General features: G+C 37.0%; 1 protein-coding gene across 1 annotated transcript in view; it reads right to left on the reverse strand.

Moving 5' to 3' along the window:
* Positions 1-616: 616 nt before the first annotated feature.
* FER (FER tyrosine kinase) overlaps positions 617-15,302 on the reverse strand; it is a 127,523-nt gene continuing 112,837 nt past the window's right edge. Inside the window, exons 18-20 of the mRNA XM_070935734.1 lie at positions 7,785-7,939; positions 3,018-3,140; positions 617-825 (exon numbers count right to left, since the gene is read on the reverse strand). Of these exons, the coding sequence (XP_070791835.1) occupies positions 680-825; positions 3,018-3,140; positions 7,785-7,939 (424 nt within the window). The 3' untranslated portion in view covers positions 617-679. The remainder of the gene's footprint in view (positions 826-3,017; positions 3,141-7,784; positions 7,940-15,302) is intronic.

The following is a 15,302-nucleotide window of genomic DNA, read 5'->3' on the forward strand; positions in this document are numbered from 1 at the left end:
AATTGATTTGTGCTTGCCAGTTTCTGGCAAATTGTGCCTCTTTTTTTTTCTCATTTAAAGATGCAAATAAATAATATCCAATATTAGAAACAATTACTATATTGAAATGTCTTTAAAAAACATGTGCCCAAACTCCGCATTCTACAAGCATATTCTTACATAATGTTCTTGAATAAACACATATTCAATATTGCATCAACTGGTGATTTTGCATGTGTGTGTTCCTTTCCTTAAAAGATATATTGAAAACTGTGCCTGTAGCTTTAAAATTCATGGGAATGATTCATGAACCACTGGGCTTACACTAAGACTGTTGCAAGTGCATGGATTGAAAAGGAGAAACAAAGGTCCCAAAATATTCTTTGGGATTTATCACAGAAATATCTAAATGAGCCAGAATTTCCTAACTCTACACATATATTACATGTTTGTCTATTTACACAAAACCTAAATGACAGCATATAAAGCACTTAGCAGAACACTCTGTTTTTAACATAGACATTTTGACATTCTTCAGGTTGGGCACATTTGAATAGAGTATTTTTTTTTATTATTTAAAAAAAAGGAATCCAAGAAGAATATCAGAAGAAATATGATATAAATGTGTCGGATTTGTGACAGGAAAAATAATACTTTTCTACAAAAAAGAAAGTCCTGTCGTTTGAGTCCTGCTAATTTCTCATGATGTCACCTTCTTTTTCAGTGCAGACAGCTCTTTGTGAATCTCGCTGAATTTTGGTCTCATTTCAGGATTGTAATCCCAACACCGTTGCATTATTTTATAGATATCCTCTGGACACTTCTGAGGTGCTGACATTCGATAGCCTAGTATGTATTTTTAAAAATAAGGTTACTAGAAGTGTAACTGAAGAGAAAGTACAATTTAAATTGAAATGACCAAACCTACTTAGAACCGAATCCTATATAATATGACTTATACCGTACATACCAGTGGTGAAATGTAAAATTTGTTACTACTGGTTCTGTGGGCGTGGATTGGTGGTGGTAATGGGGGTGGTAATGTGATTGAGTGGGCGTGGCTAACTTTTTTTTTTAACTTTTAAAATCATTTACAAATGAACAGATCATAAAAAAATGCTTTTAAAAGGCTCTGATGATCAGGCAACTCAGCTGGGATCGTCAGAGCCTTTTAAAAGCATTTTTTCTACCTCCTCTTCGGCCGAAGAGGTTGTAGAAAAAATGCTTTTAAAAGCCTCTGACAATCCCAGCTGAGCCGCGCGATCATCAGAGGCTTTTTTTTTTTTTTTTTACTTTTAAAACCATTTTTTCTGCCGAAGAGGTTGTAGAAAAAAATGCTTTTAAAAATTAAAAAAAAAAGCCTCTGATGATCGTACGGCTCAGCTGGGCATGGGAGGGGGCAGGGAGTTTTGCTACTGGTTCACTGAACCACTCACTGCCATCGCTACCGGATTGGGGGATCCGGTCCGAACCAGGAGCATTTCACCCTTGGTACATACACACATACATTTTTTTAAAAAATATTGAACAGGATCTTCTCTGTTGCAGCACCTGCCCTCTGGAACAGCCTGCCCACTCAAGATTTTATGGTCGCAATTGGCCTGCTTTCCACAAAGCAGCAAAGACTGGGATATTTCCCTGGTCTTGAGGCCAGATGACAGATGAGCCTGGTTTTGGTTTTTGGGATTTGTTGGAGCTGGGTTGTGGGGCCTGAGCATGATTTATATTTATACACATTTTTTGCTATTCGTTTGGTATTTATTGGGGTTTATTATATTAAATCATTAGGCAGCAGAATATTTTACACTGCTTGACCTAGTAGATAGCCATATGCTATAACCTAGATCTCTTTCCCAGGATGACCACCACCCCTGCTGGCTTATTAAAAAAATTAACCCGTGATTACATATAGTGAACAACCTAGAATAAAATTTAGAAGGCAAAGAAAAGGGAGATGAAATGAAAATCTCTTTTCTAAAGCAGCTGATCTCAGTCAATGGCGGTTTTCAGATCAAGATCCCTTGAACACATTTAGACCGGAAGACATTTACACAGCCCGGATCTCAGACCACAACAAAACAAAGCTTATAAATCAAGTGGTCTCACTTATTCTTCCTGGGTGTCCAGATTCAGTAGGCTTCAGCCTCGTGGCTATTAGATGGGGTTTCATTTTTATTTGGTTTTCAGGCAACCCCCACCACCAAAGAAAAACCAGGAAGACAAAGAAAAAATGGAAACTGCCCTCCTCTCTCTTCTGCCTTAGAAGGAAAACCACAGTCCCTAATTATCTTAGCAAGATTTTGTAAGTGGTTTGCCATTGCCTGCTTCCTAGGGCTGAGAGAATGTGAGTGGCCCAAGGTCACCCAGCTTTGTTTTGCCTCTAGAGTGGTTCCTTCTGTTGCTCTTATTTAATAATATTTAGGAATATAAATGTGTGTGCGTGTGTGCATGTGCGTTTGCACACCATGTAAGAAATAGCAGATGGGAGAAATATGTCAGATGCAGTGTTTCAGATCTGAAGGCAAAACAGTGATTTGGAGCATACGTGGGTGTGCAAATCACAGTTGCCTACAACTCCTTAAACCAAATCCATCTTGAATTTACAAGTATAGGATGTTATTGCCCAATCCTTATGGGAAAATAATGCTGTGGTTTTTAGGGGTAGAAAACAATGCTATGTAAGCACATCTAGAAGCATATTTTGGCCTGCATAACTGTTTTCAAGCTGCTGCACAGCCTTAATGTGCAGCTCATTCTAAGAGCCAAACTTCATCAAATAATATCCATGTAGTTCTTCTGAAAACTTACAGATAGTTAAAGATTAGCCTTGTACAATGACTTTTATTGTAAGATGCTGGTTATCTAATAATCAAATAGCAAAAGGTATCATCTAGCATGAATACCTGCTATATCATTTCAGCTATGCTGAATTATCTCCTGTTCGGTGTTAGAACGTCCCCCTAATTTATAAAAGCCGTACAAATAATCAGGTGGAATTATTTAATACATATTCATTACGAACACACACATGCAATTACCTTTCTCTACTTGTTCCCGTGCTTGCTGATTAGTCATGCCTGGATATGGGCATACGCCTAAACTGAAGGTCTCCCAGAGGAAAATTCCATAGCTCCATATATCGCTCTCAGAAGTGTACCGTCCTATCGGATAAGGTGATAACAAAAAGATGGACAATGAAAATCCACACAGAAAAATAGGCAAGAAACAAAAGGCCCACCAGGCTGGGACCGTGGACCTTCAGAATTCTGCAGGAAGATGTGGGTTCTTCATGTCCAGAGGTTTTAACTAGAGACTCATGTTTTTTGGTTAATAATAATTATAAGCTCAATATGATTTTGAACCTATCAATGTAGTCCTTTGCACATTGTGCAGGTTGTGCTAGATGACTTTTGTGGTCCCTTCTGACTCTTTACTTCCATGATTCATAATTCTAACTGTATCCTTAATCCATGCCATTTCCCAGTGCTCATATACTAAAACAAAACAGACTTATAGTTTAAAAAACCCATTGCAAAATATTAAAATATTGAGGCAAAAACAGTTTAAAACAATACTTTGCAATACTAAGTCAAAGCAGCAGGGACCCATAGACAGGAAAGCGAAGTTTAAAAGTTCCTTTGGAAAGGAGAAATTCTTTATGCCAATCTTTATATCAACCTTTATCTCCCAGGTTATAGAAGATGTTATATTTAAATAGCTGGTACATCCAATAATTAAATAAAACTAAGTCTTAAAACAGAGGTATACCATTCAGTAGCCACTCTTATTTTGAATGTCAAGCTATTTAGCAATCTGCTGCTTTCCACTTCTAATCTCCTCTAATCTAATTAATTTGCAGCCCTCTTCATTTTCCTCATTGGTTAGTTGACCAATATGATCAAACGTCTAGTAGCTCATTTCCTATTGCCAGTAGCATACTATGTGGGATGTTGGGAGAAAGCAGGAGATTTGTTGTTACCTAGCAACATTGTTTGTGGTGTACTAGTTTGGGACTGTCAATAATAAGCAATGTTGACCAGAATTACTGCGACAGAGCAAAATCAGGCTTTTTACTACACAAATCCTGCTTTCAATATCTGACTTCTTATAACTGGAAATAGAAATCAGCAAACAGATTAGGATAAAGAGGGAGACTGTAGAAGGCATGATGGTAAGTATCCAGATGTGAAACAGGATCTCACCAGGTGATAATAGATCTCTCAAAATCTAACCAATTTTTTTATTGATAAAAAGGAATAAGCAAATTTGGTTAAGTTTCCTAATCTTGGAAAATATAGTTCCAGATGTTAATCAAAGGTCACGTACTTGTCAATGTGGTTAAATGTTGCCCTATAGGGGGGAAAAATCATATACCAACTTGAATCTCAAGTTTATATGGTTCTTTAATATTTAAAATGACTATAGCAAGTATATAAGCTACCCCAGGAATTTGTGAGATTTATTACTCTAGTATTGCATCAGAAAAAGTGATTGTGGATTGTGTTCTAATGAAAATGTCCCTCTTGCATACTCAGACTAGAAACCAAGCATTTCTTGGTCAAATTTTATTAGATATCAATAGCAAGATACGTCAAACCTGTCTTTATATCAAATTTGATTTTTTTTTTTACAGTATTCTTCATGAAGGAATTTACTCTCCAAGATGAGAAGCAATTTGATTACCCCCTTCTTTCAGAGAAGAGATATGTTGAGTCACTGTAATAAAGAAGACCAGCATTGCCGGAACAGCCTAGAATCATATTATTTCCTTGAGTTCTTTTGAAAATGGAATCCTTCAGGTTCTGAGACTTGGGAATTTTGTGTACGCCATGTACGCCATGTGCTTTTTATCAGTATTCACAAGATGATTAGGATAGATGGCCTGCTGTAACCAAGTAACCAAGATTATTAATTTTTCTGCATGGAGGTTTAAACAGTTTTCAGAAATAGCAAAGCAGAAATGGATGGAAGTAATTATCATGAGAAAGGTTCAATAATTTATAACCGTTTTTGAAAATGACCTCTGAGTTTGCAGTGTTTTTTTTTTTTTTAGAATTTCCAATTGCTAAATATTTAACTTACAATTTAAATCTATGATACAGCAGTATAAATGAAATGCACATAAGTTACACTGATGGTCAAAGTATGTTCATTGTTCCAACTCTCAAAGTTCTATTTGCATTTAAACATCTCATGCTGTTTTAAATTAGGCTACCTGGTAGGTGGAGAGCAATTATGAGCATTCACTGTGCTGCTAGAAATGCGATTACGTGTCTAAGCCTACATCTCTTTTCCTTTGGGGCTTAACATCTAATAGCATAGCATGTTTTATTTAAAATATTTAGGAATGTCAATTAGAAACAACTGTTTTGTTAAGAAAAATTTAGTTATATGGAATTAATTACCTTTCTCAGTATATGACAACCTTCCCCAACTTAAATTTCCAAAAATCTAAAACACAGCAATCTTGAAACACCCAATGGAAAGCTACTACACAGGAACCTTCAAAGAAAGCTGGTGCTAAAACTTTAGCAGTATGCATTAAGGCCATAGAAAATTGAGAAAGCTATGCTGAAAAATGAGAGCATAACTATTTGCCAAGAGCTTTTATGCAACTATGAAAAATTGCTGTTGAACTGGAGACAGTGTTTTATTCCAAATGTCACAAAAATAACTTTCCAAGTATTGTGAATAAGGTTTCAGTAATGCAGATATGAAATAAAATATGCATTTAAATGCCAAATTTTATATATAATATTTTCAAATGCTTCTTTCAATTCTTACTTAGGGTACTGCTTCCTAAAAATACAAAATAAGAAAGGTGTGGCAAACAGTTTTGACATGCAAAAAGATATATTTTTAAATAATTCCTATGTTAGATTTTTATGATAAATTGGAGGTGTTTCTTGGATTTGCACATCTCAATCACTTTCTCTCCCCTTTCTCTTAGGAGTGGGAATAAACGTTTTAGCACTCAAACTGAGTAACTGACTCAGTGTCTCAAAATTCTTTTAACACAGAAGTCATTAACCCAGTCATAGGCTGGACACAATCACACTAAATGGTTTAATGGCTGCTATTTTTTGAGATACAACCAATCAGTGCTGTGAAGGTGTATTCTGTGGCCATCAAACTCCTAACCAATAGCTATGTGAGTTTTGTGTCAAACACAGGCATCCAGACTACTGGTGAGTGTCAGGAGCTGTCATTGTTACCATCATTCCTAATACAGATCCCCTGAAAGATCATGTGCCTTTAGCAACTCTCCTTCTCTCTTACTATGAGACTGTTTATGGGATACTACCTCTTGCCTGCCACAGCCAGGGAGAGGTGGCTCAGTGGCTAAGACACTGAGCTTGTCGATCAGAAAGGTTGGCAGTTCAGCAGTTCGAATCCCTAGTACAGGTCTCCTGCGTGAGCAGGGGGTTGGACTAGATGACCTTCAAGGTCCCTTCCAACACTATTACCTGTTACCCCTAAGCTCTCACTCCCTTGGACTAAATTAAGGGGCCAGGGACTAGGGAGTGCCCCCCCCCAAAGGAGGGGCCCATCCTCTCAGAACAGTCTGCTGCCATTTTCAATCTCTTATGCCAGCTCTGCTTTTTCTGCTCTTGGCTGAATCACCAACTGCACATATTCCTGCCTCGTTTCCCTGCAATCTGAATCCATGAGATTAGGCAAATAATGAAAAATGGGCAGCACGTTGGTGGGACTACAGACACTGAAGACAGTGGGCCAAAAGCACTGTTTTGACAATTGTGGCCAAGGGACAAGGAGGCGGAATTCCAAGGCCCGATTATTACCTCCCAGAAAAGCCATTATCCCATTGCCCAAGCAATCTTAACCCTAATGCCCCTCCCCATTGCTTGGTGGTGGGCCCAATTATTTGTGGACCCAGCAGCAGCAGCAGGTCAGACATTTTTCTCCTTCCTTCTCATTTCCTGCTTGCCGTACCTGAAAAGAAGGAGGAGAACGTCTAGAGAAATAGGTCTGACTTGAGAGATATATACATGTGAGCAGGTATGTTATCAGATGGGATTTGGTTGACATGTATTTTGATTTTCCAAAAGCTTTTTGACAAACTACCTCATCAAAGAATACCAAATAAGTTTAATAGCCTCCCAGAGTTGCTTTGGATAGTGAGATGGGAAGCATATACATTTAATAAACAAACAATAATTACAGTTTAGGAGGACAGATCTCAGGTTAAGTAATTATTTAAAATAAAGAAAAACACAGGCTAAGAAAATATAGACCCTACAGTATTACTTCTAGAACAAGGAAATAATTGACTTTTTGGTTTAGTTGTTACATTCTGTGTAGCTGAAATGAAGGTAATTTTTACAGCCATTTGGTAGAGGTATAGAGAAAGCAAAGTAGTAAAAATAAAACGAAAGTGGTAAAAATAAAAGCAGCTGACTATCAACCAAAGAAATTGTGTGGTTTTTTTTCTCTAAAGAAAAATGTAAATTTTAAAATAAAAATAAGAGTGGGAAGTATTTTGTGTCCAGTACTTATTTCCAGATACATCTTTAATTCCAAGCTCAGTTCCAAGAGTCTTCTATTTTGAAAGTTTTCAAAGTTGTCCTAATTTACAAATCTCATTGCTTAGGAATTCATTAGCAATATCAATTGCTGTAAAAGGCAGGGGCTCAAAGCCTGGTATTTCATTGGGTTTCAAATTATTAAAAGTTTAAAGGTTTTGATTCCAAGGGCATTTAAGTATCTTTTAGTGTTTTACTCCTACTGTTTTATTCAAACATTGTATGCTGGGGAAACTACTGATAGCAGCAATGTTTCCTTACCATAGTTCAAGGCCTCTGGGGCAGTCCATTTAATTGGAATTTGCTTTAATCCTGAAGATGAATATACTCCGTCATCTTCTTGACGAGACATCCCAAAGTCACTAATTTTCAGAACATTATTTTCACCTACTAGACAGTTTCTTGCAGCAAGGTCCCTGTATTGAGAGAAGATGCGGTCTTTAAGACATTACAATAAAAAAAGCATTTTTTAATATTCAAAAGCTAAATGAGTTAAGACCAATACAATCTCATTATTTTTGTACCAGGAAAAAAACTAATTCACTGAGGCGGGTGGGGAGGACAAAAATGCACAATATAGTATCTGGAAAATAAAGTATTTTTGTGCCATCTGTATAAGAGCTTCCAAGGAAAAAATATGCTAAGATGACATTATTTTTGAGAATTATTTTTATTATCAGAGTTGATATAGAAGGTAGTCCAGCTCATCACAACTGTTTAATGCAGAAGAGAAAGAAACATTATAATTTAATATTTAAAATATATTTATTATGTATTTATTACTGTGGGGTACCCCAAAATATTTTTTATTTACTACTGATTGCTAATGAGATATGTGATTTAAAGGTTAACCATTTGTTTATTCATGTTTTAACTGTATTTTTTAATTTAAAGTCCGTACTCTTAAGTTTATCCTTCATTTTAAGAAATACTTGATCAAATCTATCAGGAAATATTGGAAGTATATATTTTGATCCACACCTTTCACATTCCTTGGCAATAATTGTACTTGTTGGATCTGATGGAAATTGATATTTAAATCATCTGGAGAGCACTACTGGAAAACAACAGTTCGAATGAAGTGAACAGCCAATTAAATTCTTCCAAAATTGGTGTGATTTGGTTTGAATACCAACTCTCAGTAGTCTGTAAGCTATATTCTGGTGTTTTTAAATTGTTTTCTAATTCAGTTTCAAACAGAGAGGATTGAAATAATCCAATCTTATTATAGTTGTTGAAGTAAGATAGCTAACAGTAGGGATTTTTGTGACAAGGAGGAACAAAAAAATTCTGTATTTACGTGAAAAGAATTAAAGTCTGCTTTTAAAATGATATGTACATACACATTCACCCACACACAATTTCTCTACATTGCTAATCTAGGTTTGCCAATTCCAGTTGAATCAAATGTTGGAAGATGCACTTCCGATTCAAATAATTGTGTATCTATGTATGTGCATATACACTGTTAACAGGCCACTCTCTCAAAAAGAAAAAAGCATCCAGACAAAAATCAAATAATCAATTAACTGATGATTAAAATTAATTACATGTAAAATAAAGCATTCCAGCCTTAAAAATAAATTGGACCCCCACCACCTTCATGAATATGCATAAAGCATTGTTTTTCAGACACAAGCTCACAGTCTTGCCTCTTTCTCCTTCATCAAAACAGCAATAAAAAAAGAAAAGGAGGAGGGGGCTGTATTAGGAAAGATCAAGACAGGATGGAGAACAAAAAGAAGGAAGACTGATGAAAACTCACCATAATATATACCTACAATAAATCTCACTGTATTATGGAATGCACTGATGCATCTAGTCTTGTTCAACTATTATGAAATCTTGTAAAAGTCAAATTTTGGTTCCCAGAGGAGGATAAAGGTATATCAACTGTACGTGTCCTTGTTACCCTCATGCTTAGAGGTCTGTCTGCAATGAGGAGTGGAAGAGGGAGAAGCCTCCATTGCTTTTCCTGTTTTAAAAAGTGGAATCTTCTTCCAAGCCTTTTTCCTTATTGCCTTTGACCAGGCAACCATAATGGTTTTTATCTTAAAAACAGAACTTCATGATTTGAATTACACTATGCACAATTTGTCCTGTCAAGAAGTTTTTTTTGTTTTGTTTACTGTGGGCAAGTAGAAATTTAATAATCAAACCAGCTCAGTGAACTTGGGCCAATCAGTTTTATCCCAAACTATTTCACAGGGTTGTTGTTGTGGAGAAAATAGGAGGAGGAAGGTGTGTTGGATGTGTTTGCCACGTTGAGTTATTTGTAAAAATAATAAACATGGGGTATCACTTAACCAATGTTTGGAATTGAGGCACAATCACACTAAAAAGTATGCCATAAAAAAACTAAGAGCTGTTTTCAAAATATACCAGAAATTTGGAGATAACTACAGGTAGTCCTTAACTTACAACAGTTCATTTAGTGACCAAAGTTACAACAGCACTGAAAAAAAGTGATTTACGATCGATTTCCACACTTACAGCATCCTCATGGTCATAATAAAAATTCAGATGCTTGGCAACTGACTCATATTTATGATGGTTGCAGATCCTAGGGTTATGTGATCATGTTTCGCAGCCTTCTGACAATCAAAGTCAATGGGGAAGCCAGAGTCACTTATCATGTTAGTGACTTAACAACTGCAGTGATCCACTTACCAACTGTGGGAAGAAAGTTCATAAAATGGGGCAAAATTCACTTAACAACTGTCTCACTTAGCAACCGAAATTATGGGCTCAGTTGTGGTTTGTAAGTTGAGGACTGCCTGTATAAAGAATTATGGGGAAATATCTTTTCCTATATTTTTTTTAAAAAATAACTATACTGTTATCACTGAACCAGCACCATGTTCCTCAAGACACGAGTTGGGATCATGGTAAGTTTGTATTTGTATTTTAATATTTTAATTATTGGAGCCCTTGGAGGATCAACTTCCTATCATTTTACTGCAGCTCTCACAGGTTTAAATAATTCGAGAATTTATGCTGCTTACAAACAAAGCTAAAAATAAACAAGAGTCTGAAATCAAAGGCAGAAAGGCCTGGTGAAAACTGCACTCTTTTCAACTCAAATGTTCTTAAAAGCACTCCAAAACAGCTTAATTCCCATTTGTTTATGAGCACAGCTGTCCAAAGGAAATTATGTTAAACTATTTGTACACAAGCATTTAATACATAGAATTATACTTATAGCTTTAATAGCTACTTCTGGGAAAAAAGATGTATGAAGAATTTTCTATTTACTTTCATCATCAACTTTGCTAATGTTACTAATAGACAGGTTGCTATGCATCAAAAATAAATTATGCTTTGAGAATTAAGATTTCTTTAAGGACTAAGATGATAAATGATAGGTTTTTAAATGGAATTTTATTTATATGCAAATTGAATACAAGCCATAGATTTACTTGTTTTTCTTCTTAGGCATAAACTAAAGTCATTCTAATAAAAGGTGATAAATTATGCTACTTTGAGCAATGATATTGAACGAACATCTCAAAAAATATGCATATTTTGAAGGAAGGGATGGAACTTTATTTCATGGTTATTAAAATACAATATTGTGTTGCTATGGATAAGCAAATTGCCCACTCAAAGGAATATTTCATGACAGGCTCAAAAACTACAAAGAAATGTAAGAAAGAAAAATTGAAACTTCAACTTCAGACAAAGATATTATTCATTCATGACCCATATACCCATATTAAGCAAACTTCTCTCTTACTTAGGCAGGAGAAGAGAGTTTAATTATCTTGGAAGTCTTCAGTGTGGATGCAAATTCAGCCTTGTGGAGACCGAATATGACTTCCATGGTATTCAGTAACAGGTTTAAGCTCCTCCAGGACATATTAGCAACATTATCTCATCTGAACAGATGCAAAGTATACCTGCCAGAATCAGTCCTGATTGGAAAATGAACAAAGCAAAGCAATTCCCTTGCCTTATGGGAAGCATGGAGGCTTACATCCAAGTGACATGGGATGTTCATGTTAGAATTACCACTTCTGTAGTCAAGCCAAATTTAGACCCTGAAGCATTGCTTTTATATGTCTGAAAAGCAGCTCTAGGGATGACCTGCAAAAGGAAGCTCCACCACGAATACTGATCCAATAATCTCAAAATTTTCCAAACTAGATTCTATTTAAAAACAACAACCCAGAAACATTTCTGCTTGTGCTGGTGATGAAGAAAAGCTGTAAAGCAGCAGCCATCCTTCAGTTTTCACGTTTTAAGTTTAGGATGACGATTTTTAGATTGGATGGTTGAAAAAGTATTGAATAAAAGGGTGAAAAGATATAATTATATTTAAGAGGGAGGAGGAATTATTTTGACTGTAGCTGCTATAAGGAAGGCATAAATATATACATATTTTTAAAAAATTATTTAATGGTATTGTGGGTGCTCTATCAGTAGAGGCTTTTAAGAAAAGTTTGTCTGAAATAATAGAGGGTCTCCTGCTTGAGAAGGGAGTTGGACTAGAACAGGGGTCTCCAACCTTGGCAACTTTTAAGACTTGTGGACTTCAACTCCCAGAGTTCCTCAGCCAGCAAAGCTTAAAAGTCTTAAAAGTTGCCAAGGTTGGAGACCCCTGGATTTGAAGACCTCCAAGGTCTTTCCAACTCTGATCTGCTGTTTTCTTCTTTCCTTTTATATATTTATTTTTCTTTTATTCAAGTGAAATTTTTTTGGTCTTTTGAGGAAAACCAAAACACTTTTTTGAGAAATAAAAATAATTTCTGAATAAAAATTATTTTTAAAAATGAGAAAGCTTTGAGTTGTTCAATAATCCCTCCCCCCCCCCCCCAAAAAAAAGAACATCCAGCAAAGCCATGTTTTTATTAGCTAGGTAATACAAATGGAAACCACCCTTTTCTCAGGACACAAGCTGTTCCACAGGAGGGGAGTTGCCACTGAGTATGCCTACTATCAAACTCGATTTTGTCACACCATCTGTTAAGTAAGGACCCTTAGAAGGTGCTCATTAGTCATCTGGAGAAACTTTGTGGGAAAGGCCATCTGCCTGATACTGGTGGGGATCAATCAAAGGAGATTGAAATTCTGGTTTCTGTAGGCATCTGACCCCTTCTTTAAAACGGTGTGATTCAGTGGGTGTCTCAGATAATGTATTCTTGAAATTGGTAAGCCTTTTTTGGCTTACAGGATTAGTCTTTCTCTCAAATTCTAGCATTTCAAATATTGGCGAGCAGGATAATTCTTTGCTGCCATTTCGTGGTCAGAATGTTCAATGGTTCATCTAAAGAATTCAAAGCCTTGAAATTGACTAGCATGTCCTTGGCTTTACCCTTCCAAACTGAGAGCACACTAGAAAGATGCAATTGTCATATTTCTGTAGACTGTGTTTTGTAATTGCTGCTTGCTTTTCCTTGTCATATTATATTCTTAGGACAGTTTACAACTCCCACATCCCTCCTGACAGTTAACCTTTTTTCTTAGACTCCAGAATTTATCCATATCTTAACAACACAAAACCAAAACAAACGAACAAAAAATATGGTATCCGGCAGGGGCAGGTTTCAAAACCCGTCACTACCAGTTCGCTCCTGGGGGCGCTCGCACATGCAGAAGCATCCGGGCGGGTGGAGCCTCCCCCCACCGCTACTGGTTCGCCCGATTTGGGGCAAACCGGTAGCAACCCACCACTGGTATCCGGAAGACTGTGGATTGTAGTCCTGCCTTAGCTATGAAAGCCAGTACAGGTAGTTCTTGGCTTACAACAGTTCATTTAGTGACTGTTCAAAGTTACAATGGCAATGAAAAAAGAGATTTATGACCATTTTTCACATTCACCACCTTTGCAGCATCCCCATGATCATGTGATCAAATTTCAATTTATTTTATTTATTAGTCCAATTTATATGCCACCCTTCTCCGTAGACTCAGGGCGGCTTACAATGCATTATAGCAATAGCCTGCATACTTTTTTTGTATATATCTGCTTATTAGGGCTTTTGGCCCCCCCTAAGCGGTGTTGTTCTATACAAAGTTGGCTTATTGCCCCCACAATCCGGGTCCTCAATTTACCTACCTCGAAAGGATGGAAGGCTGAGTCAACCTTGAGCCTGGTGAGATTCGAACTTGCACTAATTGCAGGCAACTGGCAGCTAAGTGCTAGCACTTAACAGCACTTTAGTCTGCTGCACCACCGAGGCTCTTATCGAGGCATCACCGAGGCTCTTATGCTTGGCAACTGGTTCATACTTATGACCGCTGCTGTGTCCCAAAGCTATGTGATCAGCTTTTGCAACCTTCTGACAAGCAAAGTCAAAGGGGCAGCCAGATTCACTTAACAACCAGGTTACTTGCTTATCCATTGTAGTGATTCACTTAACAACTGTGGCAAGAAAGGTCATAAAATGGGGCAAGACTCACTTAACAGATGTCTCACTTAACAATCAAAGGCTGGGATGAATTGTGGTTGTAAGTCAAGGACTACCTGTATTGTCATTTCTTACATTTATGGGTTTCAGAAATTGGAAGATAATTATCACTTTGTCTCAGCCCAACTCACCTCACAGAGTTGTTGTTGTGGAGAAAATAGGAGGAGCAAAGTGGATATGTTTGCCATTTTTGAGTTGTTTGTAAAAATAACAAAAGTGGGATATAGATTTATTTATGAAATTTATTTGCTGTCCATCTCATATCATGGAAGGAGGAGAAAGAGAAAGAGACATACTCTTGCTGCCATCTAGTGGTCATTAGGTCAAACAGTCAATTATCTAAAGGATGTTCAAGAAGTTAATGAGAAACAGAGAAAAGGAGAAAAATGAAGTTGAGGCCAATTGGAGAAGTTGTTCACATGAGAGGTGGGTTTCACATATTCTTACCACTGGTTTGCTGTGCGCGTGCATGCTTGCTTCGTGCACGCCTTCTGTGCATGTGCTCTGCTCGCGCATGTGCACGCACCTTCCACACATGCACTTTGCTCACACATGTGCCTTCCACGCATGCGCCCGGCCTCGAAAACATAGCTAAATAGGACAGTATTAGGCCAGGGCGGGTGGGCGGGCTCACCGGCAGTCGCCGCTACTGGTTTGCCCGAACCAGTCTGAACTGGCTGAATACCACCACTGTTTCACATGTTGGATGATGATGGGTGGCACTGAAATTTCAGATAAAGGAACTGCCAATCATGTTGTTTAGAATGTTGCCTATTAAAGCTTTATGGAAAGTAGCTCAGCATAGATCTATTCTGGATATTTGCTATGAGCATCCTTGTAGGGAAAGCAAGATTTTAGATTTTCTGTAGACTCTGGTATGGAGGGAGACCAAGGCAAAGCAGATGTATGGATATGGCCCTAGTGAGTGTGGCTACTGTTCTGAGATCTAGAAATCTGTATCTCCAGCACATTTGCTGCATCCTATGTCCTCAATCCATCCTCTTCACACTTGTTAGCACCAGCAAATTAAGAAATGCTTTTCACTCTTATACACACTAAAACAACAGAGTAAAGATATATGTTGTACCTGCTCATATACTTAAAAGAAGCTGCTGTTATACTAAGATTAATAAGATATTTTAAAAATATTCTCAAACATTGGTGTTATTATGACTGAAGCAGAATGTAGCTTAGCATTTTCAAGTTGTTTGATGCAATTTTATTACCCACTGTAATACATTTTTGTGTGTTCTGTCTCCACACATATAAAAATATATCCCTCTTGATTTATATAATTTCTTCTGTCCTTATGATTTTTGCAATGGGCTGAATCAAAATGTGAGATTACAATAAGAATAGAGCTTTTGCC

The sequence above is a fragment of the Pituophis catenifer genome, unplaced genomic scaffold, assembly GCF_029215685.1.
Source record: "Pituophis catenifer annectens isolate HBS135680 unplaced genomic scaffold, rPitCat1.0.hap2 SCAF_2, whole genome shotgun sequence".
Classification (NCBI taxonomy): domain Eukaryota; kingdom Metazoa; phylum Chordata; class Lepidosauria; order Squamata; family Colubridae; genus Pituophis; species Pituophis catenifer.